Here is a 26,611-nt window from a genome sequence, read left to right on the forward strand (position 1 = left end):
GAAAATGGGCCGTGTTTTTACCTTGCATGTGGCCCGGCAGTGCCGAGTAAATACGGTGGTTTTTGTTTTCGCTAGGTATCCCGGGATGCGGGGGCATTTGGCGGGGATTTTACCAGCAGTCTGCCCCAGCAGGGCGTGGAATTTACCCGGGATTGAATGGTCCGTAAGTCATCGTCCCCGCTATTCCCCGGTCTTTGGGGCCGTGGTTACAATTGACTGGCGCATAGTATCTTCGGATACCGACCATGTGCTTCTTCTTTTCCCAAAGCACGCATGCATGTCTTGGAATGTTGGAACAAATGTGTTGTTAATGTGTGTGTGTCCTCATGACAATGTTTGCAAAAGTGGCGTGCTGGTATTACCAACAGTGCGAACTTTAATAGTATATATATGTACTTGCATTTGCATAATACATTTTGTATGGCTGAATATCAAATATTTAATGTAACAAAAACAATAGAAAAATCCTTACTCAGTTACGTGTATCAGTGTACAGGTTACGTATTGAATCTGGTAGGTAAAGACGAAATAGACTGCCAAGAAATGAACGATTATTTATATTGTGCCTCAGACAAGAAATTGAGGATAAATTTCATTTTGTTATAAACTGAAGTTGTTTCGAGGACCTCCGATCAAATTTTATGAAACAGTAATTTTATGTAAAACCCATCATGTTTAAATTTATTCAACATGTAAATTCTTGGTACAGGCAAATTATAGAAGAATATTGGTTGCCTTTCCCGATGATCACAAGCATGAATATTTTGTTTACTTGTATATTCGACGAGATGCATAGGTCGAAATAAACTTCTGCTCTGTTCTCTTCTGATGTATGTGAATATGGTAACACCAGAGGCTGCGATTGCCTTGGTTGTTAGCTTGCTACCCACTAGGGCTACGTTCTCTGTGCCTCTTCAGAATGGAAACGGCCATGCCAGTTCTGTTTTTTTCTTCAGGAAACGGACTCAAGAGTGATTCTATAAGCTCTCAGCTTTAGTCAAAACCGACCGAAAAGAATTAAGTAAAACTAAGATGGCATCCCAAGCATTTCCCCTGTTGTTAGTTTTGTAACTGTACTGTCTTGTCACTCAGTTAGTCTTCGTTTGGTCTTATGTTTCGGGATATTGGAGCCTGGGCTTACCCTTGTAGTTCCCATTGTTTTGTGGACTTGATATCTAGAAACTCCAATTTAAAGCCTTTTACCTAACCTCACTAAAATAATTTTCATAGTGTAGAGAACATTTGGGCAACTGTTTATTTTTTTGTTAATGACAGCGTAAACCATCTTTGAAAACAAACAAATACGTAGAAATTCTATATTCACGCTTATCCGATGTTACCATAACAACATAATAAATCGTCTAAATCAAAGAATATGTGTATGCATAATTTGAATGGATAGGTAAAACGTGTAGGTACAAATGCTAAAAAAAATCATACGAAAATGCCAAGTTATAAAAACATGACAGCATTTGTCTCGAAACTTTCCGAACAGCTCTCTTATACAGGGTGAGGAATCACGTGACTTCAAACAAACAAGAACGTGACGTTTATTTCGAAAACTATTTCTTAGCCAATAAAATACTATGCTATTTTCTGCTTCTACGCTAGTAAACTATTTTAGATGTGCATGTATTTGAATGATGCAATCCTTGTTCATAATTTCACGGCGTACACAGCATTGCATCGTTTTACAAAATTCCTTCAAGTTGCAACTTAATTGTAAAAAGCACGTATACTGGTTTCACCATTTCCGCGATTTTTCTATTTCAAACGAAATGCCCCTGAATTTTATTCTTGAATTTCTGTGTTTCTGGAAAATATTCACATTTTTATGAGAAACAATATGTTTTGGCTGCAGTACATGAGATTTAAAACATATTAAAACTCAATAACATGCAGTATATAGGCGTAGTTTTTATTTGTTTTAGACATATTAAGAAAATTTACAGAACGTTAATTTTGTACCAAATACATACATGTTATTGCAATATAATAAAACTTGAATGTTGTTCTTTTTAAAAGATGACGGAAAAGTTGTGAGGGGATATATTGAGAGAGAGAATGTAGTTTTAGAGGGGTGGTAATGAAGGTAAAGTAAGGCGGTGGGAGGTGAAGAAAGTGAAGAAAGAGAGGTAGGAAAGAGACTTTGAAGTGGAGAGAGTTAATGACGGTAAGAGGAGAGAGAAAGAAAGGGAGACGCGGGTTTGGTTGAGAGAGAGTGAGAAAGATAGAGCGGAGAGAGAGAGACACACACACAGAGACAGACAGACACAGAGAGAGACACAGAGAGGGAGCGCGCAGAGATGCCGGTTTAGTGTGTGTGAGAGAGAGAGAGAGAGAGAGAGAGAGAGAGAGAGAGAGAGAGAGAGAGAGAGAGAGAGAGAGAGAGAGAGAGAGAGAGAGAGAGAGAGAGAGAGAGAGAGAGAGAGAGAGAGAGAGAGAGAGAGAGAGAGAGAGAGTTGGAGAGACAGACAGCGATAGAGTTATAAACAGAAAATAAGTTAAGTTAGTACAAGAGAACTTCTTATCGTACCATGCGCGACCACATGTGCATGTCCACACTTACGAACGGTGGCTCTAAGGGCCATGTTCGGAAACCATGCGTTCTCGAATATATATTTTTTTCTTTTTTTTTCTTTTTTTTTCTTTTTTTTCTATTTCATATTTTTTTCTTTTTCCTGGATTTGAAACCTAAGTAGGTTGCTTGTCATGTTTCAAAATATGCGGGTTTAAATTATTTAAATTATGTTTATCTATATCACTTGTCGGAAACATGGCAAACTATAAATTACATTGAATTCTACATGTTATAGGACCTACTTTTAGAGTTTTAGAAAGGTATTTCATTAGAATTGTGTTAATAGTCACATTTCACAAGATTTATTAATAATTTTCTGCTTTCCGGTTTATGCGGCAGTTAGTTGATCAAAATGCAAAGCTCTAAAGACGTTTCATATATTTCATAATAAGCAAGTCTGGTGAAATGTCATGGGAGATAAACCACTGTATTGCATCGATCTTCATCCTTGCCGTTTTGACTAAAACATCTACCGTAAAGTAATCGATTATCAATCACAATCGAGTAGTCCGGTAACAACAAAACAAGGAAATTTTAGATTTGTTTTTGTTACAGATGTGGCTTGTTTACTCGTAATCAAAACATGATTGGTAGAAAATATTTCTGCAGAAAGAAAACAAATACCACATGTATCCTAGGAGTATGTTTAATTCTGTTGTCGTTGTGGAAATTCGGATTAGGAAACGATGTCGAAACTGACAACGATTCTGATTCTGAATCTGCATTATTTTCAAGTAAGCAGCTTTTTAATATATATTCTAAGACTTTTAAAAAAATATATTTATATGCTTGCTAATTTTCAATTATCTGATTTCAAAGAGATTTGAAATAACTTGGCTTACATATTAATTGTCTTTTGCATCTTGAGCCCGAAGTCGTCTGCTTTAGTCCAAATAATTGTACGTTGACAGATTTTTTTTACGCTTTTTGATATGGCAAATCTTTCACGTACAAAAAGTTTTGTATGAAAAGTGGGTAGTTATTCCGATCGGGATTCCAGATTAAAGCATATTGTGTCATAAAATATCTTAAAAACAAAAAATATTACCAGATAATGTTATTTTATATTAGTTCCATACACAAAAAATAAATATCCAACAAATAATTATGAGTTTGACAGGTTTTTCTTCATTTCTGTCAAAACATAACAATAAATAAATGAAGGGCACCTGCAAGGCTGCAGTTCACAATTTTACAACAATTGGAACATTTCGGCCATGGCCGAGTTGTTACGATTGTATTTACGAGGTCTATCTCAAAGCTTGTCGGAGGTAGCCGAGGTATAACGATTGGGTCAAGTTGTTCCACTTGGCATAATTGTTGTCTGTGTCAGTCAACTTTCATCTTATTGGAAAGGTAAATAATGTGTTTTAATGCATTAAATGCTTGTATTGTGCAAAATAGCTTTGCACTTTTTGCACCATGGTAAAATATGAATATGAACCTTAATTATCCATTTCAACCATAAAATACTTCACTTAATACAATTTCCATATTTTTCAAACTCCCCAGGTTTTTGCACAAACCCGTTTAGACGTTAGAGATTGGAAGAATCCCTTATAACACGTCTATTATTTTAGACTATCGTCTGCGTGTGCAATGGTCAGTAAAGCAATCAATTGGGACTTTGGTAAAAAAAAAATTCTATATTTTTCTAACCAACACTATCTGCTAATGTATCTGCAGAAGCAGAAGCAGATAAGAATTAAAATTGAATAATTATGGTTTGAGAGGCACACACAAACAAATGGAATAGACCAAACCGTATTTAGCTTATTCCATTTTAATTTATAGTTCACTCAGCGAGTTAGACCAACTTTCTTGCTTCATTTGAATTCTAACTGTAAGTCGCTTAAGTTTCTTACCAACATTGAATTTGTAAAAGTGTATATAAACACCAATTTAATAGTCTTCTAACTAGTTAATAATAAACATTTAATCATTGATGTATATATTTCCCCTGTTTTAATTGCATAGTAAAACAGCCAACATTTCGACACGAATCTGAACCATGACCTGTGACATTATACGTGGGATATTATTATAGGATATTCATTATCGATAGTTTAATAAAGCTAGTGACTGAAAATTTGGCAAGAACACCTTCAACGATGCACTGTGAATTTTGAATGCCTGCTGAGAAACGCTGCAAGAAAATTTTCGATCAACTGATCAGATGCCAAGGGCCAAAAAAATCATATCTGCAAAATGCAGACAGTCAATACATCTATAGTTTTGGTTGCAAAAGCAAAGAGCCAGCGGAGGGAAACAGAAAGTGGGTCCAACTCATTGAGTGTGCTGTATGCGGACACCATTCACATAAATTTCTACGATTACAATGTTTAAACATTTATTGAGGACTCAATGACACATATAGCCACTCTAATAAGCTGGCACCATACACAATATCATGACTTTCCCCATTGGTGATTTTAAGTGTCAGAATTTTAAATTTCAACTGATTTCCAAATGATCAATTTGACAACATTACATAATACATTAAAGGGAATGAACCCGTCTTTGAACACCACATTTTTTATTAGCGTTAACAACATGATTAATGGCTTTGTTGATGTGTGATAAGTTGATTGACATTTTCATGGGATGTTATCAATGTATTGTTAAAGGGTCAAATATCCATCACTTTAAGTCCTGGTGATATGGTAGTGTAGGATGGCGTCTGTCTCCTATTTTATTCTTTACTTTACTGACATATTTCTTAAACAGTGATAAGAAAAATTTAAACTTAATCCAAAACATATATGCAAATTTAAAGTAAGAGCAATCTCATGATTTCAGTCTCTTTTTATGCCCCCACAAAGTGGCGGCATATAGGGTTGCCCTTGTCCGTACGTACGTCTGTCTGTATGTACGTACGTCCCGAAGATTGTTTCCGATCTAATTCTTGAAAACCGTTTGTCCAATCCTCACCAAACTTTAAACACATGTTTGTGACCATAATATCTTGATCAAGTTTGATAGTCATGGAAATCGCTTTAGTCATTTAGGAGTTACGGCCCTTTTTTGCCAAAAATACTTCAAAAATATATGTTTCCAATCTAATTCTTGAAAACTGTTTGTCCAATCCTCACCAAACTTTAAACACATGTTTGTGACCATAATATCTTGATCAAGTTCGATAGTCATGGAAATCGCCTTAGTCATTTAGGAGTTACGGCCTTTCGCCAAAAATACTTCAAAAATATATGTTTCCAATCTAATTCTTGAAAAGTATGTGTCCAATGTGGATCCAACAAGTTTTTTCCTGCCTGAATGGCGCCATATAACCTATACAGTCTTGCGATGCCGTAAAACCCAACTCAACTCAACTTATCCTATATGTGCAGATTATCCTGAATAATCATTATGGCTTATTTTCTGTGACAAAAAATCGAAGTGGGGGCATCCGTGTCCTATGGACACATTTCTAGTTTATGAATAAAAGAATTTCTCTTATTCTTTAAATATTTTATTTTTACCTTTATTTCTAATATTTACAGATGGATATTCAAGACATCTCCTGACAGTTTTACCTAACTGCACTCCTCGTGCAATAGAGCAGTTTCCCCGCGATGTGTTTAATATGCACCAGCGAAGATCAGGGGCTGTTACTCTGCACATTGTGGCGGCTGTCTACATGTTCCTGGGCTTCGCTTTGCTCTGTGATGACTACTTTGTTCCTTCCCTTGAAGTTTTGTGTGATGGTAAGACAAAGTGAATGGAATTTTGTTTTTAAATGCCAGCTTTTCATTTTTGAATAATATGATAGGTTTTTTAAAAAAATGCGTTTGGTTCGGGTTTACTCGTATATAATCATTTTCTTTTTTTCAGTGTGTGTTTTAAAATGTAGTTTAAAATCTTTGAACAGAAGATTGCTTTAACACCAATGATAATAGCATTTTTAACATAAAGCCTAATAAAAAATAAAAAGTCTTCCTACCCTACCTGATTTTAAAAAGGATTTAACCCTTACCAAATATTATTTTTGGCCTTGTCATGTGAGTTAAGTAAAATATCATAAGATCATGATTTCCAATGGAATACAAAGTGTCAGAATTAAATGTGTAACTGGTAAATCTAACAAAGCCTAGCATAACAGTTCCAGCTGAATGATGTGATTCAAAATATAACAAGATGAGTTTTGATGCCAGTCATCAAATTCGCGGCTGAGTAGGTTTAAGTGTGATATATATACATTTTATTTTTAATAATAATTTTAATGAGGGTAAACATAAGTTTAACCATTCTTTAATTGAATGAAATAAGCAGGGATTACAAGAAGTGATATAAAACATATTAAACCACGAGAGCGTCATGTTGTCAGGAACAGGTTTAAGATTTAATAAAACTTGTATCCCACCACCTGAAAAGCAGCCAATTAGTCATTTTGCAGTAAATATTTTCAGAACAATTTAAGGAGATATGTTGAAAATATTTGATACATGTAACGATTTAGGTGAGAAATCGCCTTCTTTGAGTTTATAAAGGTCTTCTCTTGCCCTATAATGTCTGCATTATGGTTTGATATATATGTATAATCGCCTGGAATATACCGGTAGTGGCTTTTTCAATATTCTAGAAGTGCGGTTAACCACAGATTTGTACTGTGCGTTCTTATCATTTAAATTTCCAACAGGTATGCGCGTGAAAATGTTAAAAAAACAAACATGTTTTATATTAATTGAAGTATTTTTGGACATAAAAACAGTCCCTTAAAAACATAGATTAAGGAAAATTGTTAGAAATGTGTTATGGATTAGTATTTTCTTTTCTTACACAATCCAAAAAATTATCCCTTGCTCATTAAAAATAGTAAACATGTATCCCTGTAGAAGCAGCCTTCGGTCCGTGTGTAATTATATCGTAACAACCAAGAATAAAGGATTTGAAAAATTGATCATACGGTACGATTGTTAAGAAGGTTCATCTCTACTTTACATATATACCTACTTATTTCAGTGCTTCACATTCAGTCAGATGTTGCGGGGGCCACATTTATGGCTGCAGGGAGTTCTGCCCCAGAGCTTGCTACCGCGATCATCGCTGTCTTCATTGCAAAGGTATAAATTAAAAACTTGTTTGCTACTATGTCTGAGAAATCCTAAACAACATATTTATTCTTCAAGGTCAGGGTCATGAGTCACATCTATTGGAAAAGTTCTTTGTCTGCTGCATACATATATCTAAATTGTGGGGACTGAAGTTATTGTTTTTGTCAACTCTAAGAAATAAAAGCAAACAGAAGTGACATAAGCTCTAGAGAGCTTTTAAAGCGACAAACAGTTGTACAATTTTAAAACCTGTTATTTAAACATGATTAAGAACCATTTACTTTTCTTGAGAGGTAACAAATACCAAACATTGTCAAAGCTGGGATAAAACCTGGACCCTCTTTTCTCCCACCTCAGATAAGTAGATCCCAAACTTTGACCATGCTAGAAACTCTTATCTTGCCCACGGGCAAAGATAAAACAAGTACCCGTATTGAACTCCTTTTTTATTTTCATCACACAATATCCTCCCTTGTTGAAGACTGTCGTCTGAAGTATCATGGAAACCTTGTCTTGTGGCAATTTTTAGAATCCTCATTAATAATTTTCCACTTCAAATGGCATCATAAAAAAAATTCACGCTCCATTCAAGATATAATGCTGCACTCTCCTCAGAACTATTTAAAGATCGCTTTACCGATTAATCTGAATCACTGCACGCATATCCATGACAACCACGAATTATCACATATATCTATATGCATTTATTTTCACTATGCACAAAAGAGTTTCAGCGAAAAAAATACATTTTTACTTTATTTTGTTTTACTGTGGTGGGAGAAAAAGCATCTACTATAGCCGCTTGTGTAAGATAGGTTCATCCCAACCTTCGTGCAGGGTGTTCTGTGAAAACTTGGTAAACCTTGTTACCGCAAAATACCCTGCGCTCGGGTTGGTATGAACCTATCTTACAGTCTCGCTGTCTTCCTGAAAAGTGCCGGTCCGCCGGACATGTCCAGCAAAATTTGTACAGGTCCGACAGCTCTTTCGTAAATGATGGTCTAGATGACTGACATATTTTCAGACAACTGATTAGCGAAAATGTATGGACCTGGACCTATGGTATGCAAAAACGTTTGTTTTTTCGCTGATTATTTGCCTAAGCCATAGTAAGTGAATCCCAATTGATATGACGTCACAAAACATCGACAAAAGTCAGCAATTTCAGATATGGAATCATGACATTGATTGGTGGAGAAAAAGGAGTAAATAAGATGCATCTGTAAAGGCATTTTAACTGTTTTGATTGGTTCTTGGTTTGCAACAAGGCACAATCAAAGTCATCAGCACTCAATATGCTTTAGCTTTGGTGTCATGTTTGTTTGGGACAGGCAAATAGTTTTTCAGACATACTAAACTTTTTAACATGCCTGTCCGATGGACAGACAGAAATTTTACAATTTCGGGAAGACTGCTCTCGGCCATGGAAGATACCTATAATCTTTAAAATCAATTTTTCTTTCCTAATTCCCATTGTAAATGTATGTCTCAAAATTACCTAAATTGAAACCTTGCATATTTAATCCTTCATGCATTTATCTACATTTCTGTGTAGGATGACATCGGTGTTGGCACGGTGGTCGGATCAGCAGTCTACAATGTCATGTTCGTCATTAGCGTGTGTGCTCTCTTCGCTGGCATGGTCAGTGGCTTAGAATTTACTCATTTAAGTCAAAAGATACATACATTGTTAAGTCAAAATGTATGAAATTATATTAAATTTGTATAATCAATTATAGTGGATCTGTTCAAAGTACAGATATTTTTAGAATGTTCTTGTTTTTGGTTGATACAAAAACTTATGCAGTCAAATTAGACAAGGACAATTCGTAAAGCATAAATTAGTTCCCATACACTACGGTTCATTTTCTTTCTTTTGTGTGTGATCAAGATATGCAAATATGAATAATAAACAGATGATTTAATGTTATACATGCACTTACAGATCATTAACCACAGTAATGACAGATACAGAGTGCAAAGTATAAATAATTTGTCCCCCCCCCCAAGAATGCACTTAACTAATTGCTGTTTTCAGCTACATGTACTTATCAAAGAACCAGCTTAACTTATTGCTGCTTTCCGCTATTTATCAAAGAATGCACTTTACTAATTGCTGTTTTCCGCTATTTATTAAAGAATGCACTTTACTAATTCCTGTTTTCCGCTATTTATCAAAGAATGCACTTTACTAATTGCTGTTTTCTGCTACTGTGAAATCATTTATATTCGTTGGCATGAATTCGTGGTTTTTCATTTTTGAAAAAAAAAATCTAATATGCGATCGTCTGCATAATCTCCACGCGCTCGTCCGTTGTTTTCCGTGGTTTTCGTCTTCTACGTCACACGGTTTATGACACTCGACACAAGTGGTACGAGATACCAATTAGTGCATAAACCCATGTCAATTATCAATTTGATTGGGAATTATGGTCATAAAAGATGATGTACCCTGATTATAAATACAGATAGGGGAAGCCATTGAATACCAATTAAGAATTTTGCAAACTGTGAAAACACCGAAAAGGTGCGTATATTTGAGTAAACAAGATCATTTCAATATTTATTCACACGTTTTTGTTTAATACATATATTGAACGCGTTGTTTTGAACTTTGTACTCAGTAACCTCCAATGTAATCGATTATTTTTTTCATTAAAGAAAAAAATCGAGTACCGACACTCATCACGCACATCTTGTAAACCTGGAGATTTTCATTAACAGCACACGTTTAAAGATATGCTTCTGTCATTTGGTTCATAAAAAGATAAAAACACATTGAATTGATTTGGTTTATTATTTGTTAAAGGCAGATATAATATACTAACAAAAAATGATAGTAAAATATACAATGAGACAGGTATAAACGCTGTATACTGTGACTTCTTCAACGAATAAACTAGTATGTACATAACATGGCAGTTGAAAAAGTGAATAGAGGGTCTATATTTCGTGGGATCTTAAATTCGTGGATCACCCTACCCACGAAAACCACGAACATTAATGCCCCACAAACATTAATGATTTTTACTAATTGCTGTTTTCCACTATTTATCAAAGAAGGCACTTTACTAATTGCTGTTTTCTGCTATCTATCAAAGAATATACTTTACTAATTGCTGTTTTCTGCTATTCATCAAAGGATGCACTTTACTAATTCCTATTTCCTGCCATTTATCAAAGAATGCACATTACTGATTGCTGTTTTCTGCTATTTATCAAGAATACACTTTACTTATTGCTTTTTTCTGCTATTCATCACTATTCATCAAAGAATACACTTTACTAATTGCTGTTTCCCACTATTTATCAAAGAATGCACATTACTAATTGTTGTGTTCTGCTATTTATCAAATTATGCGCTTTACTAATTGCTGTTTTCCGCTATTTATCAAATTATGCGCTTTACTAATTGCTGTTTTCTGCTATTTATCAAAGAATGCACTTTACTTATTGCTGTTTTCTGCTATTTATCAAATAATGCACTGTACTAATTGCTGTTGTCTGCTATTTATCAAAGATTACACTTTACTTATTGCTGTTTTCTGCTATTTATCAAATAATGCACTGTACTAATTGCTGTTTTCCGCTATTTATCAAAGAATACACTTTACTTAATGCTGTTTTCCGCTGTTCATCAAATAATGCACTTGACTAATTGATTTTTTTGGCTATTTATCAAAGAATACACTATACTAAATGTTGTTTTTCTGCTATTTATCAGGTCATACATCTGAGTTGGTATCCGCTGGTTCGTGACTGCATTGTTTATGCTATCAGCGTCCTGGCACTTGCATGGGTCATACATGATGAAAAGGTCTACTGGTAAGATTAAACTTCAGCTTTTCACCTGTCATTTAATTTATTCCTGCAATGCAGAAAATTTGATCTGCACAATAACTTTCAAGCCGCACTCTCACAGATTTACCTTTTTTTTTTTGATTTTTTGTCTTGGAAAGAGGAATTTTTTGGGTAAATATCTGCAAACCAGTGATAAAAGATTGCTGACAGAAGATCAGAGCGCAGATTTGCATATTTCTGTTTGAAAATTAATGTTTTATGGCTTAAACCGTTACTAACGGTTAAAGAAAAATGCATAAAATATGAATTTTTAAACTTAAACATGAAATGCTGCGATCTAAATTTTTGTCAGCAGTCTTATATCACTGGTTTCCATGGATTTTCGCAAAAATTGGCTCGTTCCAAGACAAAAAATAAAAAAGTTGTTAAAACGTTCAATCTGTGAGAGTGCAGCTTTAACCTAGACCATAAAGCTTCAGTGCTATTGACCAATAATGACCTGTCTTATTTGTAAGGTAAGTATTTCAAAGGTTAAGGTCACTTTCAAAAGTTTTATAAAAACTTTGTCCCTACAGTAACTGGTGTAACCTAGGACCATGAAACTTTGGATTTAGGTGTCAGACTGGTTGTTGACAAGTTGGATACCCATATGGTTTTTGAGGTCAGAAGGTCAAAGACGTACTAAAAAGTCTTATAAAAACTGGTTTGATGTAAGATCATGAAACATCAGTGGTAGATGGCCCTTGACCAGTAAATGACCTCCTATTTTTTAGGTCAGTAGGTCAAATGTCAAGGTCAACAGTCTAATGGATTACAGTTAAGTATTTAAAATGGTCTTAAAGCTGATATAATAATTTTCATAAAAACTTTGTGCAACTAAAAATTATCAATGCATTTCTTATAAAAACACGTTAAATCAATATACTGAATGTAAAGCATGTTTTTGACAAAGCTGCCTCACAGGGCATAAAAATATTATGATTTACAAACATCTCTTATTTAAGAACAGCCTTTGGAAGTCTTTCATCTGTGTAATCAAGCATCTGAATCATTCCTTATAATGCATGTGATAAAAATACATTATAATGATCTTAAAAATACATTGAAGCTTAAATAAATCACATAGTTTACATCTATCTGTCATTCATTATGCAGGCATGCCTTGATTGTTATTAATGCTCTTAGCATATTGTACTAAATTGATGACTTCTAAGCAAAAGGGTATTGCATGACAGCATCTGTCAACAGCAGTGTCGATTTAAAGGGACCTATTCATCTTTTATAAGTTCTGACATTGAGAAAATTTGTTTTATATGAAATTAATTTTGAGTGATAAACCTTTAACTTCTTACTAAATAATGCATTTATGGAAAATATAAATGACTGTTAACAAGTATGTAAATGTGCTTTTAAAAGCTGAAAATGCACAAATATTAAATGACTGGTGAGTCCTTAAAGGTTTTCAGCGATCACCTTTCATCTCGTAAGGTAGAAATACCGTGTTTTCTGCACCTTTCTTTCAAGTTAAACACTGTATCATTTATAAGAAGCATTCTTTTTGATGTATATTCAGCCTTTTTAGTAAATTCAAACATTGTATTAATTGTGGTACTTCATATTTGGGAGTAAGAGCATCTTTAAGCATTTGTTAAGCAATTAAACTTGTATCCTGTGTTTCTTATTTTTAAAATTTCTAAGTTCTGACATCGAGTAAAAATGTTTTATATGAAATGTGAACAAAATGCTTGTTTCAAAAATAAAACATTATGAAATGTTTAAATAGGAGGTTTTTTTTGTTAACACTGGTTTGAAACTGTGACAGAAAATGTGTGAAAGTTACACTATTAACATTTGAATCGTTTTATACTTCAATATACAAAGTTCTGTTATAATCAGCATCTGACTATGCTGTTTTGTGTTTGTTCATAGAAATACGTAAAATAACTCAATTACACAAAAAGCTTGCCATTATTAAATCTGTGCGTTAGTCCCTTTAACAAACATAATGCAGTTACATGTTTACAAATATAAGTCCCTCACATCTGTGACATTTGCTACATTCTTTATGATTGTTATGCTATTAAGCTTACACCGAGATGTGGTATATTTCTGAATGAGGAGGTAGTCATTAACAATTACGGTATGCATTGAAGGATTTTGTATGTGTCATAAAAACAACAATTTTTGTCCAATCTGCATGAAATCTGGTCAGAATATTTTTCATAAAACTAGGACATTAGGTCAAACATTTAGACAAAAGTTTGTGTAAAAGTTCCTTATTCTTATCACAAGTTCATCAGTGTTCATCCAACCTTCAAGAAACTCAGTCAGAATATTTCTCAGCATGATATTTAGGACTAATGTGAATATGGGTCATCTCAATTCAAAAACTAGGTCACTAGGTCAAATTCAGAACATAAATTGTGTTCATGAATTCAAGTGTTTATTTAAATCTTGATGAAACTTGGTTAGAATATTTATCAGCATGATATTTAAGACCAGTGTGAATATGGGTCATCCTTGGTCGTAAACGAGGTCACTAGGTGAAATATTTCAGACAAAATTATGTGTGAACGTTTCTTATTCCTTTCATGAACAACTTTCATCCAATGTTAAAGAAATTTAGTCAGAATAACTCTCAGCATGATAAGTCTAGTGTGAATATTGGTCATGTTCGGTCCAAAAGTAGGTTGGTTTTATGTGCATATGGGTTATTTCAGGTAAAAAACTGGGGCAGTCCAGTGTAATAATGGGTCATCTCGAATCAAAAACTTGGTCAGACAAGTGTAATTATGGGTCATCTCTAGTCAAAAACTGGGTCGGACAAGTGTAAATATGGGTCATCTTAAATTAAAAACTGGGTTGGACAAGTGTAAATATGGGTCATCTCTAGTCAAAAACTAGGTCGGACAAGTGTAAATATGGGTCATCTTGAATCAAAAACTAGGTTGGACCAGTGTAAATATGGGTCATCTTGAATCAAAAACTAGGTCGGACAAGTGTAAATATGGGTCATCTTGAATCAAAAACTAGGTCGGACAAGTGTAAATATGGGTCATCTTGAATCAAAAACTAGGTCGGACAAGTGTAAATATGGGTCATCTTAAATTAAAAACTGGGTTGGACAAGTGTAAATATGGGTCATCTCTAGTCAAAAACTAGGTCGGACAAGTGTAAATATGAGTCATCTTGAATCAAAAACTAGGTTGGACCAGTGTAAATATGGGTCAGCGTCATTTACTTTCTCCTCTATAAACATACATTCTCTTCTAAATTGCATTTGCCAAAATCAAAATTTTAGCTTTAAAGGGATTTCCCTATTAACTAACCCCTTGTTTTATTTATTAAAATCAATTGTTTTGATAAATGACTTTGGATAAAAGTCAGAAAACACAGCATTTTAGCCAATATATTAGTTGTTCAAAATACTGGAAATAAACCTTTACAGCAATATTCATATGCATTAGGCCTAAAAAAAAAAAAAACATTTGGTTCGGGTTACCCGACCCTACCTACGGAATAGGCGCCGACCCTACCGTTTTTATAGTCAGTTTGAAAAAAAAAAAAAAAAAAAATCTTTTTTTTAATTGCTTTTCAATATGTAAATTAAACCTTAAATGCTTATACAGAAGATAACTTTAACACCATTCTCCAATGATGAAAATGATATTCTTATATAAAGCCTAATAAAAAAAATAAATAAAAAGCCTACCTACCCTACCTATTTTTGAAAAGGATGTAACCCTAACCAAACAATTTTTTTTTAGGCCTTATTAAGTTAATGGAAAGCTTTTTTGCTCATAAATAAAACCTGAGCAGAAAACAGATCAAGCCTTTTATAAGTTATTCTTTATTTATAGAATCGTATAGAAATAAAACATGCATCTTTATTTATAGAACAGTATAGAAATAAAAAATGCATAGGAGAAGGAAATAAAAATAAAATCACAATTGCAGATTTTATATTTTTGTTTGAAATATATAATTTATTGTGTGATACTTGAGTGTCTACTCACTGCCTAGTTTAAATTTTATTCATGTTGCTCCCAAAAAAGCTTAAAGGGACTGAATCATGGTATTGAGGGTCAGTCATTGGAAAAAAATGTGTGAATTCACTTCTGGTGTTCACAAGTTGAAATATATTGCTATCTTACATTAAAACCATTTTCATTTTATAATATGCCTAAAATTTGAATTAAAGTCATTTGATTACACTTTTTTTAGAATTAGTCACGCCAATTTGAATACACACTTTTTGACGACTTTTTTTTTTTGTCATGGAATGAGCCAATTTTTGTGAAAATGCATGGATACCAGTGATAAAAGACTGCTGACAAAAACGCAGATCACTGGTTTTCATTTCTATGATAAAAAAAACTGATGTGTTATGCATTTTCTTTAAGCATTAGTAACACTGTTAGCCATAAATCATTAATTTTCGAACGTAATTATGAAAAACTGTGATGTGATCTTTTGTCAGCAGTCTTATATCACTATTTAGACATTTACTCAAAAATTGGCTCATTCCAAGACAAAAAATAAAGAAGTTGTCAAAACGGTAAATCTGAGAATGCAGCTTTAACGTCATTTCTAAAATGATGTTAATGAAGTTGTGTCCCAGCGCTGACACTTTATTTGGAAATAAGAGCGGGCTAAAATTTCAAAACAGTGAAAAATATGAATTTGATATTTTCACTGTTTGAAACAGTGAAATATCAATTTCATTTCACTGATAAATCAATATAAACCACCAAAAAGGATATAATAAAATATAATAATAAATGTGCCAATTAATGGAAATGTCAAAAAATAGCTGTAGCCAATTGTATAAATCCCAAAATATCCCAGGTGTATACAAATGACTGTAGAGGTATAAACATTGACTCATAAAAATATAAAAATATATATTTTTGTTACACTTACATTCTATTTATAACAATTTGCTATTGTGCAAATGAGGTTCAATTTTTAAGGCACAAGAGACTGAAAAATTCATAATCCCCACAGATCGACTACCCAGTAAATTATCTTTTTTTCTCTTTTTTCAGGTATGAGGCCCTGGTGTTTCTATTTATGTACTGCCTCTATATTGTGCTCATGTACTTCAACACAAGTCTCGAAATCTTCTTCAACAAACATTTGGTGTGCTGTAACCATCGCAATCAGGCCATGAATGGGATTCCCCTCGCTGAAAATGGACTAGTCCAAAGGGAGAAAAATGGAAATATAAAAGATGCAGCCTTTGTTTCCTTAGGTATAATATTAATTTATATTATCATATATTTACATTGACTAGAATTACCTTCATGCCATGTAAGTAAGGCCTAAAAAAAACAATTGTTTGGTTAGGGTTACATCCTTTTCAAAAATAGGTAGGGTAGGTAGGCTTGTATTTTTTTTTTTTTTTTTTTTTTTTTTTTTTTTTAGGCTTTAGAGACTGTTATTTTATTTTATAAGAATGTTATTTTCATCATTGGAGAATGGTGTTAAAGTTATCTTCTGTATAAGCAGTTAAGGTTTTAAACTTCATACTGAAAAGCAATTAAAAAAAAAGAAAAAAGAAAAAAAAAAATTTTTTTTTTTTTAGTTTTTCATTTTTTTTTTTTATAAAAACGGTAGGGTCGGCGCCTATTCCGTAGGTAGGGTCGGGTAACCCGAACCAAATGTATTTTTTTTAGGCCTAATGGTCTTTGCAATGGGTGTGTTAAATGGGCACAATATAGGATGATGCAAAAAAGATTCTATTTTAATGTTTAATTATTTTTAACTCACTTTAACTCACTGTTAATGATCAAAACAAAAAAGCATATGATATGTATGCAGATGCAAATTATTTATATTAGCGATAAATTATGTTGGCACTTTTTTAACTGGGGAATTTGCAGCCATGAAGCCATTAATTGAAAAATCCCATTTATAGAGAAAACATTTTTTGTATCAACCTGTATTGTGCCCCATTCATGTTTTGATCAATTTCTCTACCCGACTCTTTTTATGCCCCCGAAGGTGGGCATATTAAAATCGCACCGTCCGTCCATCCTTCCGTCCGTCCGTGTGTCCGGCTCAATAACTCGTCGGGCTGTAACTTTCCCTTGTATGGACAGATTTTAAAATAACTTGCCACATGTGTTCCACATACCAAGACGATATGTCGCATGACAGACCCGTGTCCCTATCTCAAAGGTCAAGGTCACACTTGGGTGTTTATTCACAATGGAATGCTGCATATATAAGGACATAACAGTGTCGGTTGTCAACTATGGGTGGTATTTTTTTATGTTTAGAGGCAATTTAAAATAACTTGCCATACGTATTTGACATGTAAAGGCAAGATCAACTTTTTATGTACTGACCTTGTTCATAGGTCAATGTCACAATCAGGGGCATTCGTCACATACTGTGACAGCTCTTGTTTTATTTTTGGTTTAAAATGTTGGCATTGGGGTTTGGTACTCACCCAAGAAAATTTTAACAATCTCTTGTCCAAAATGATGCAATTTTGGGCATATTTTATGACTTTTTTTCTCCTATATCGAAAAAGAAAGTGAACGTGGGCAATTTTAGGGGAGAGTGCACGCAGGGTTAGCCCCCCTGGATATGCAAGAATTATTTTTATGATATTATGATCATATATAAGTAATAAAGATAATTTTTCACGTTTCAGTTTTGCTTTTTAGTATCAATAAGTTTTGTTATAACTTGCAATACTTAACTTGTTACCTTCTTGTATTGGTTTGCCCTTGTTACAGAAGTTAAGAGGAATAAACACCATGCCAAATATACTCTTACCTATGACTTATAAATAATTCATGGTTATTACTGAATGTGTCGAACATTGTCATAGATCGTGAGAATTATACTGTCGAGCAACTAAATTATAGGTCAAATGTGAATTATTTATCATTCACCAACACCTTTAACACCAACTGTTAAATAATACATTAAAACTAGTACTACTTAGATCAGTTTAAATAGTACATCATTTCTCAACTCAGTTTAATATTGCATAAAACATACAAAATGCTAATAGTTAAGGCAACTGGTGTAAAGGCGTGAAATTAACCATTATGAAACATTTAATTCTGAATAAAATCACAGAGCCTAAAATCAATGCTCTCGCACTGAGGGGATATAATCACTCATTATACATGAGTTTACAATCTTGCCATTTATGATTCATCTCTTCTTTTCACCAATTACTACAGACAGGGTTTCAAATCAGCCTTAGGCCTACAATAAAAATACATTTGGTTCGGGTAACCCGACCCTACCTACGGAATAGGCGCCGACCCCTCCCATTTTTATAGTCAATTTAAAAAAAAAAAGAAAAACTAAAAAAAAAAAAAAAAAAAAAAACAACAACCTTAAATGCTTATACAGAAAATAACTTTAACACTATTCTCCAATGATGAAAATAGCATTCTTATATAAAGCCTTATAAAAATTAAATTAAAAAAAAGCCTACCTACCCTACCTATTTTTGAAAAGGATGTTACCCTAACCAAACAATTTTTTTTAGGCCTTACAAAGGTCAGATCAACTCTTTTTAAGCAAACCATGTCTCAGTTATTTCACTTGTGCAATGTCTTGTTTTAAACATTTAATACACTTTTTTACCCGAGACAATATTCACATGTACAGTAAGGCCCATAGCTTTATTATTATTGATCAGATTACTCAGATATAAGTCAGTCTCTTATTATTGAACAATGGGTGAATTAATGAGTCTTGACTGATACCCAAAAATAATTCTCCGTTTTTACTGAGAAAAACAGCAGACGAGGGTTGGTATTTGCTGAGCCACGCTTTTGTTTAATTAACATAACTGTTTCTTGTTTTCAGTGGGTATTGAGGAGTTTGACTCTGATTTTGAGGAGGAGATAGAGTTGGATGAGAAACACCCTTTCATCTCTGACTCTTCCGAAGGTAGGGGGCAGGGTTTATTTTTATGTTAAGCCTTTTGGTACACAAAATTTGTAACGCGGCAGCCTTTTGTCAATAAAAAAGCCACACACATGTAAATAAAATGCTTAAACCTAAGGTACGAGAACAATTCTTACAAAAATTCAGATTTTTACGTTCTCGACACTAATGTCTAGCAAGTTATGCAAGTTCTAGACGATCAGATATTAAATTTTGTTCAGAACTTTTACATTTAGAACAACTCATGGCCATTCCTATGTGGAACTACATTCTCCAATTTTTAAATTTACTCGTATAAACCTCTAAAAATGAAAAATAAGAAACCATACTCACTGTTTACATCCATATTCCACTCATTGGCACTATAACGGACGACGCGTTTGAGTATTTTCAACACATAACAAAATGTTATGGCTCCAATGATTAACCGCCGTGTTTTTTGTTTTTCTAAGAAAATAAGTTGAGGTATTGTGATCGCATTGTCAGCATCATGCATAAATATTACCTTTTGCCTTAACTCAAAATCTGTTTAAGGTATGCAAGTCACTTAGTGGCAATTCGCACATATATTGCAAAGTGTTGTTAAGTATTGCGAAATGCTGCTTCTTTGACTGGGAAAAAGGGAGCAGGGCATTTTCAATATCATGTACAACAGATAACTTTCACCATAACTAAAAATCTGTTTAAAGGCCTAGTTTAAAGAATGTTTGGTATGATAATCCCCTGCTGTGCATCTCCTGCTAATTGCACTGGTGTCACAGTAGGGGCCAATTTTCTGTGTATTTGTTTATTTGCTCAGGGCCATTTAGGGTTCATTTCTATAATGAAACTTTCAAAACTGCATTGCAGGATACTCAGATCCGAGATCTGATAAGAGGGATCAAGGCAAGTTGATTAAGATCAATAAACAGAGGTTGTGTACTATACACAGTTGTTGTTTTATTTTGGGTGGGTGGGGGGTCACTTATAGAAGGCTTAAACTAGGCCTTTAAGGTATTCATGTGAAACATAATACACATGTTGCCAAAGACAATATGCACATGAGCAACAATGCTGTAATTATTATTGAGTAATGCCACTGGGGCGAAAGGACGGAGGCCGTTGTCAATATTATGCAAAAACATTACCTTTCACTATAAATCAAAAGCTGTTGAAGGAACGGTATACAAGTGAAACTTGATACTACACATGTTGCCTGATACAATACACACATGTACAGCGAACCTATGATTAATTATTGTCGAGTAATGCCCCTTGTTGGACTGGTAATAAGGAAGGAAGCCATAGTCAGCATCATGCAAAAACATTACCGTTCCCCATAACTCAAAGAGTGTTTCCTCATAGCTCAAAGAGTGTTAGGTTTTCAAGGGAAATTTGAAACACATACTGCCTTGAGACAATATGCGCAATATAGGCCAATAACTCTAACTTAATTGTTATATTGAGTACAGCCCCTTGCTTAATTTGGGTAAAAAATGAAGGAGAGTATTGGTGTGTGCTCAGCAGTGCCTCTGTTCTATGGGGCAATTTACCTGTCACCACTTGCCAACTGATTTGACCAAATATGGTTTAAAAATTGGGGAAATAAAAAAGTGCACATGCCACATAATCCGATTAATACCTGATAAGCCTCACATATCTGTTTTGTGGAATTCTAGTGTTATAAAACATGTACAATAAAATTGCTGTGATTAACGGATTTAGAGTTTTAAATGGTTTTTGACAAAATAAACCCAATGAGAATGTTGTAATTGTCAAGTGTCTCTTTGCTTAAAATAGATCCTTTTGAGCTGATTGGTTTCTTATGGAATTTTAACATTATATTTTCTTTGCAAAACATTTTACTTCACATGCCTATATCGTGTATGTATTAACAATTTTTAGTCTCCACATCGGACACCAGTCTGCCGTCCAAGAACAATGATTCCTCCACCCATACTGTGTTTTCCCGTCCTGACGCCTGCTGGAAGGTGGCAGTATGGGTAGTTGCCCTTCCTCTGAAGGTGGTATTCTACCTGACGATTCCAGACTGCCGGAGAAGCCGCTGGCAAAATTGGTTTATCGTAACCTTCATCATGTCCCTAGTCTGGTTATCCGTTCTCTCTTACTTAATGGTGTGGATGATCACAATTATTGGTAAACCTGTCTCTCCTCTTGGTAACAATTTTATGCTAAAAAATAAACTTCTGTTACAAATATGTATTTATTGGAATGATCGTCCAATTATTTAAAAATTCCAAACATTTGCTTAAGATTTTAATATGTAAATTAATTATTTCACAGAATGTATCTCATGGCATTGTGTTGTTTATAGAAAAAATGGTGAAATGTCAAATGGGTAGAACACCTTTACCGTTAGAATTTTTTTTCACAAAAAAAGGAATTTTTGAAAAATGAAATTTTGTAGCCTGAATTGATTGATATACTCTTCTTTTTTAAATTTGGTTAGCTTCAACAGTATTAAAATACAGTTTTTCGAGCAGAATATTTTTATTTAAAACACAAAAACAAAAAAGCAGAATTTCCGAAAGGGATATTTTTTCAACATTTTTTAAGAAAAAAAATTGACATTTGGAACATATTCGAATGGCTGCTATAAAAATCACCTCAAATAATGCAGAATTGTTTGATTTTACAATTATATTACAGGTTATACTGCTGGAATCTCAGACACCATTATGGGTCTTACGCTGATAGCTTTTGGTGTGAGTCTCCCTGATGTGATCTCAAGCCTGCTGGTGGTGCGGGAGGGGCTGGGCGACATGGCAGTGGCCAACGCTGTGGGCAGTAATGTGTTTGACATACTTGTATGTTTGGGCGTCCCCTGGCTGCTAAAGAGTGCAATACGAAAAGGCCAGCCAGTACAGGTTTACAGTGAAGGTTGGTACGAAAATTGGACCTTAAGGCTAAACATTTTGTTGCTCAAAGTATTTACAGTCTTGCTCCTTTGGCTCGAACTTGCTCGGCTCGTTTTCCTCATTAGCTCAAACTGAATGTTAACTAAATGTTAAGAACCAATTTTTTCTACTTAATGTAAGCGTAATGCTTGGCTCAAATTTTCTGAAGCTTGACTTATTTTTGCCGGTACCTGGAAGTTTGAGCCAAAGGGGTTCAACTGTATGTCAACTTAGGTTCAATTTTTATTCAATGGACTTCAGTCATACTAGTACATGATAAATTTCAACACTCTATAAATACAAGAACTCAAAACTGCTCATAGAAATAGAAGCAGTTAGTAAGTTACAGTTTAAGTTGCAGGAATTTTAAAGGTCAGGATTAATTTTGAAATCAGGATAGAGTTTTTAATTTCAGTCTATTGTACAATTGTTTTTTGCTATGACTTTTACATCAAAAAACATAGGAAGTACATTGAAGTCTATGTCAATGACTTTGAAAAGTCAAAAGGGTTCTAAGTTTCTTTACCCTGCGTTCATCATGAATCCATCATGCTCAAACAGACCCCGGCCATTTTTCATGATAGTCAATTTTTAACTGTTAGAACCCCTGAAGCTGGCAATGGGCCAATTTTACTGACCTTTGTTAAAATTAACAACGTGGTTAACATCATCGTTGTTAACTTTCAAATTTTTACTGCTCTGGAAGTTTAATGGATACACTTGTGATCTGCAGTATTTCTAAAATGATTTTAGACAACTGTTCCATCTGTACTTATTTTATGAAAATAATTTGTTTTTATGAGCGCTTTTCATCTTTTAAAGTTGACAATGATACATCGTTAACTTTAACAAAGTTCTGAACAAATAAGTTCTGTATATATGACAAAATTAAAATTGCAATAAACATGATAATATTTATCAAAACACATTGGAAAATGAAAATTAAAAAAAAAATTAAACATCAAAATATGGTTACGTATAATCGAAATTTAAATTTGCTGACAATGCATATGATGAATTTAGACAACTTCAAAAACTTATAACCAAAAAAGAACATGTATACTTTAACCTTTTGCCAAGAAACTACAACAGGTCATGTTGCTAATAGCAGGCATGTATTTTGTGGCATAAGTTTTCCACAATGTTTTTTAACGCATTATCAGGATGTTTCAGCCTTAAAGTCCTCAATGTTTATCACTAATGTAATGTCCATTTGGAACACCTTGGCATTTTTCCATCGAACACAACCTCATGTATATGGATAGTTTACAGTGTACCAGCATTCATCCTTGTTTTGTTTTTTTATGGAAAATGGCAGAGGTGTTTGGGATGATGTAATGTCTGGTATTGTTTTAATTCATTGTAATTGATTAATCCACAACTGTCTCTGACTGTATAACCACCATTCATAAAGTATTTATATCACCTCAGTGCACAATTGAAATTTGAGATACACACATGTTTGAAACAAGAATGCCCACAAAGAACGCAGACACTTGACTGTTCTTTATCACTCAAACAAGGGGAATAACTTGACCATCATAAAAGCCAGTGTTATTGGCCCTGCTCAACAGGTGTTTAGTGTCTGTAGCAACTTGTATTCCAAGTTTCATTGAAATCCAATTAACAATATTTTATCTATGGCCAAAGTTTTTGCATGATGACGATTCTGTCTATAAAGAAACATCCATGTGTTCAAATGCAAAACTAACCTTAACAAATCTTTGCTCTGTTGCAGGTCTTCTGTATGCGACCTTCACCCTGCTAGGGACGGTGGTGTTCCTGCTGGCGGCCACTTATGTGAACGGCTGGAAACTGACGAAGAAGTATGGAGTGGTTCTCATGGTTGTTTATGTTCTCTTCACGGTTCTCACGTCACTCTACGAGCTCAATATATTCGGTTATGTACACCCTAAAGAATGTGTGTCTTCATATGAAAGATAGCTTTAAGTCGGAATGGTGCTATATGGTACATATTTAGAATGAAAGGGGTTTCGTTGATAGTCAATATTGATTAGGCACACCCAACGCAGTGTGTTGTGTGTCTTCATAATTATGATTAATATTTTTAAGTGGGTATGGTGCTATATGGCACATAGTTAGAATGAAGGACTTTTGTTGATAATCAATATTTATTATGTATACATGAAGGAGTGTGAATCTTCATATAATAGATAGCTTTTAGTCAGTATGGCGTTGAAAGTTACAAAGTTAGAATGAAGGGGTCTTGTTGATAATCAATACTGATTATGTATACATTTAGGAGAATGTATCTTCACGTGATAGATAGCTTTAATTCGGAATGGTGTTGACGGTTACAAATTTAGAATGAAAGGGGTTTGCAAATTATAAATTTTCATAACTTCTATTCACAGAATGTTAAGTTTACTTTTTCCTGCAAAATAATGTGTTGTTTATGATGTTTATAATTCTTAAACGAAAATTGTTGTTGAGTTAGAAATATAATAACAGTATTAAAACAAGCTTTAACATATTGTTTCAGTTATGAGGTTTTATTCGCAAAACTGCATAAAGAAAAATGCACAAAATCTACAAAATTTAATTTCTGCAATATTGCTATCAATGCTAATGAGACTGTTGTTTTACATGTAAAACTATGTTGTCTGTAAATGTCTTGCTGATGAATAAATCTTATCTAAGCCACGAGAACTAACTAGTTTGATTAGCGTTACCTGACTGATTCACAAAAATACCCGCATTTCAAAAGTTTTTTAGCCTCTCTAGTTATCACTTTTATTTTTTTGCGTTTTTCAAAAAAATCAAATTTTGGTGTTAGAAAGTAACCAAAAAAACTACATACATACCCTAACCTTATAATGTGTGAAGTTAAATGCCAATCAAACTATTTATTTGTTGTGGCCTATAGTTATACTGTAAATGAATGTGCAATATATAGAAAAAATATACATGTAAACTTCCAGGAAGCGATAGGCCTTCAAGGGTCTCTTCCAGAAAGTGATACCGTAGTTGTTTTAGTGCACTTTAATATTTTTTCATCAGTTTATACTTTTTCAAACTTTGAAACTGCTGGTCTATAATTCTGCAAAAAATGTACTTACAAGTTTGTCAAGATTTATAACAAGACTATTAAGTTATAGTTAAAATTATACATTTGTATCTCATTCAATATTTTTTCATAAAATTCATAAATTTTCACGAGGCATAATGTTAATGTTGTGATTGTTATATTCATTAGTGCTTCTGAAAAGGTTGTGTTCTTTGTTTAAGCCTTAGTATATACATGTATGTTCATTCCATAATATGATAAACAGTACTTCGGCATTAGAACTTAAGTGTGATAATTCGTAGTGGCTCACTACATGTCTGTGTTCTTTTGTTGCCTTCTTGTCAAAATGTGTTCTTTTGTGCAATGTTTGTTATGTTAAGTTTGATTTACTGTTTTTTCTAACAGAAAGATTCCACTATTATAATATCCTTGGTGTTGACAGGGCAGTGGTAGCAGGGTGAAAAAATTGTATCCTTGGCAATAATTCCAAAACTCTTCAAGATATTCAACCGAAATTTGGTATACATGTTGCCAGAGACAAAACTGTTCAAGATATTCAATTGAAACTTGGTGCACATGTGTAGCAAGGTCCATAACTCTGGCTGGATGATTATTGTGGTATGCACCATTTTGATTGTATAAATGCAATACAAGAACAGACAAGCAATTGCATCTGTTTGTGGTGCTCTTGTTTCAATGTTCTACGCAATTTAACTGGTCATGAAAAAGCCCATTGTTACTGTAAGTAAGTGTATGAAGTTTGAAGTAAATATCTTTAATGGTTGTAAAGTTATTAAGAATTTTTTTTTTTTAAATGTGGGCATAGGCATAAAATTTGCGGGTCATAACATGACCACACTCTCGCGTTACATTTTGCCAACGAGAGTAATTAATATAATGATGTAAGAACTAGTTTCACAATCGTTGTACAATAAATAAGTTTAAGCTAAATAATAATTTGCATTTTTTCAGATTAATATTCAAATGTCATTCATGTACACCTGGTTGATAGATATGTATTATATTTATATTTCTATGTTTACCTAGATGTTTTACCTGATTAGTGCCTGTCACGAATAAAAATGCTTGATCCTCATTTTAAGGCTGTTTTTCAAGCAGATGTTCGGTATTGATTTCCAAACTGATATTGTATAAGTTTATAAGTTATGTAGAGAGTTAGGTGACAGAAAAACAACTACAAATATCAGAAAGTATATGCTAATAATTCGAAGAAATGGTTTTTAAATGGATTCTTGTTCATTGAAAAAAGTTTCATCATAAATGATAACAACTTTTCATGCTTGTCGGAAATGGCTACATGTCATATTAA

At 33.6% G+C, this 26,611-nt stretch overlaps 1 protein-coding gene across 1 annotated transcript; it reads left to right on the top strand.

Annotated features, from left to right (window-relative positions):
- Window positions 1-3,104: 3,104 nt before the first annotated feature.
- On the top strand, window positions 3,105-26,081 carry LOC128211817 (probable sodium/potassium/calcium exchanger CG1090). Its single transcript, XM_052916892.1, has 10 exons — window positions 3,105-3,315; window positions 6,082-6,285; window positions 7,541-7,641; window positions 9,188-9,274; window positions 11,357-11,457; window positions 16,482-16,687; window positions 19,276-19,359; window positions 21,241-21,492; window positions 22,006-22,236; window positions 23,992-26,081. The coding sequence occupies exons 1-10, from the start codon at window positions 3,165-3,167 to the stop codon at window positions 24,195-24,197; spliced, it is 1,623 nt and encodes a 540-aa protein (XP_052772852.1). The 5' UTR covers window positions 3,105-3,164; the 3' UTR covers window positions 24,198-26,081.
- The last annotated feature ends 530 nt before the right edge of the window (window positions 26,082-26,611 follow it).

This window comes from Mya arenaria, chromosome 12, assembly GCF_026914265.1.
Source record: "Mya arenaria isolate MELC-2E11 chromosome 12, ASM2691426v1".
In the NCBI taxonomy this organism is placed as follows: domain Eukaryota; kingdom Metazoa; phylum Mollusca; class Bivalvia; order Myida; family Myidae; genus Mya; species Mya arenaria.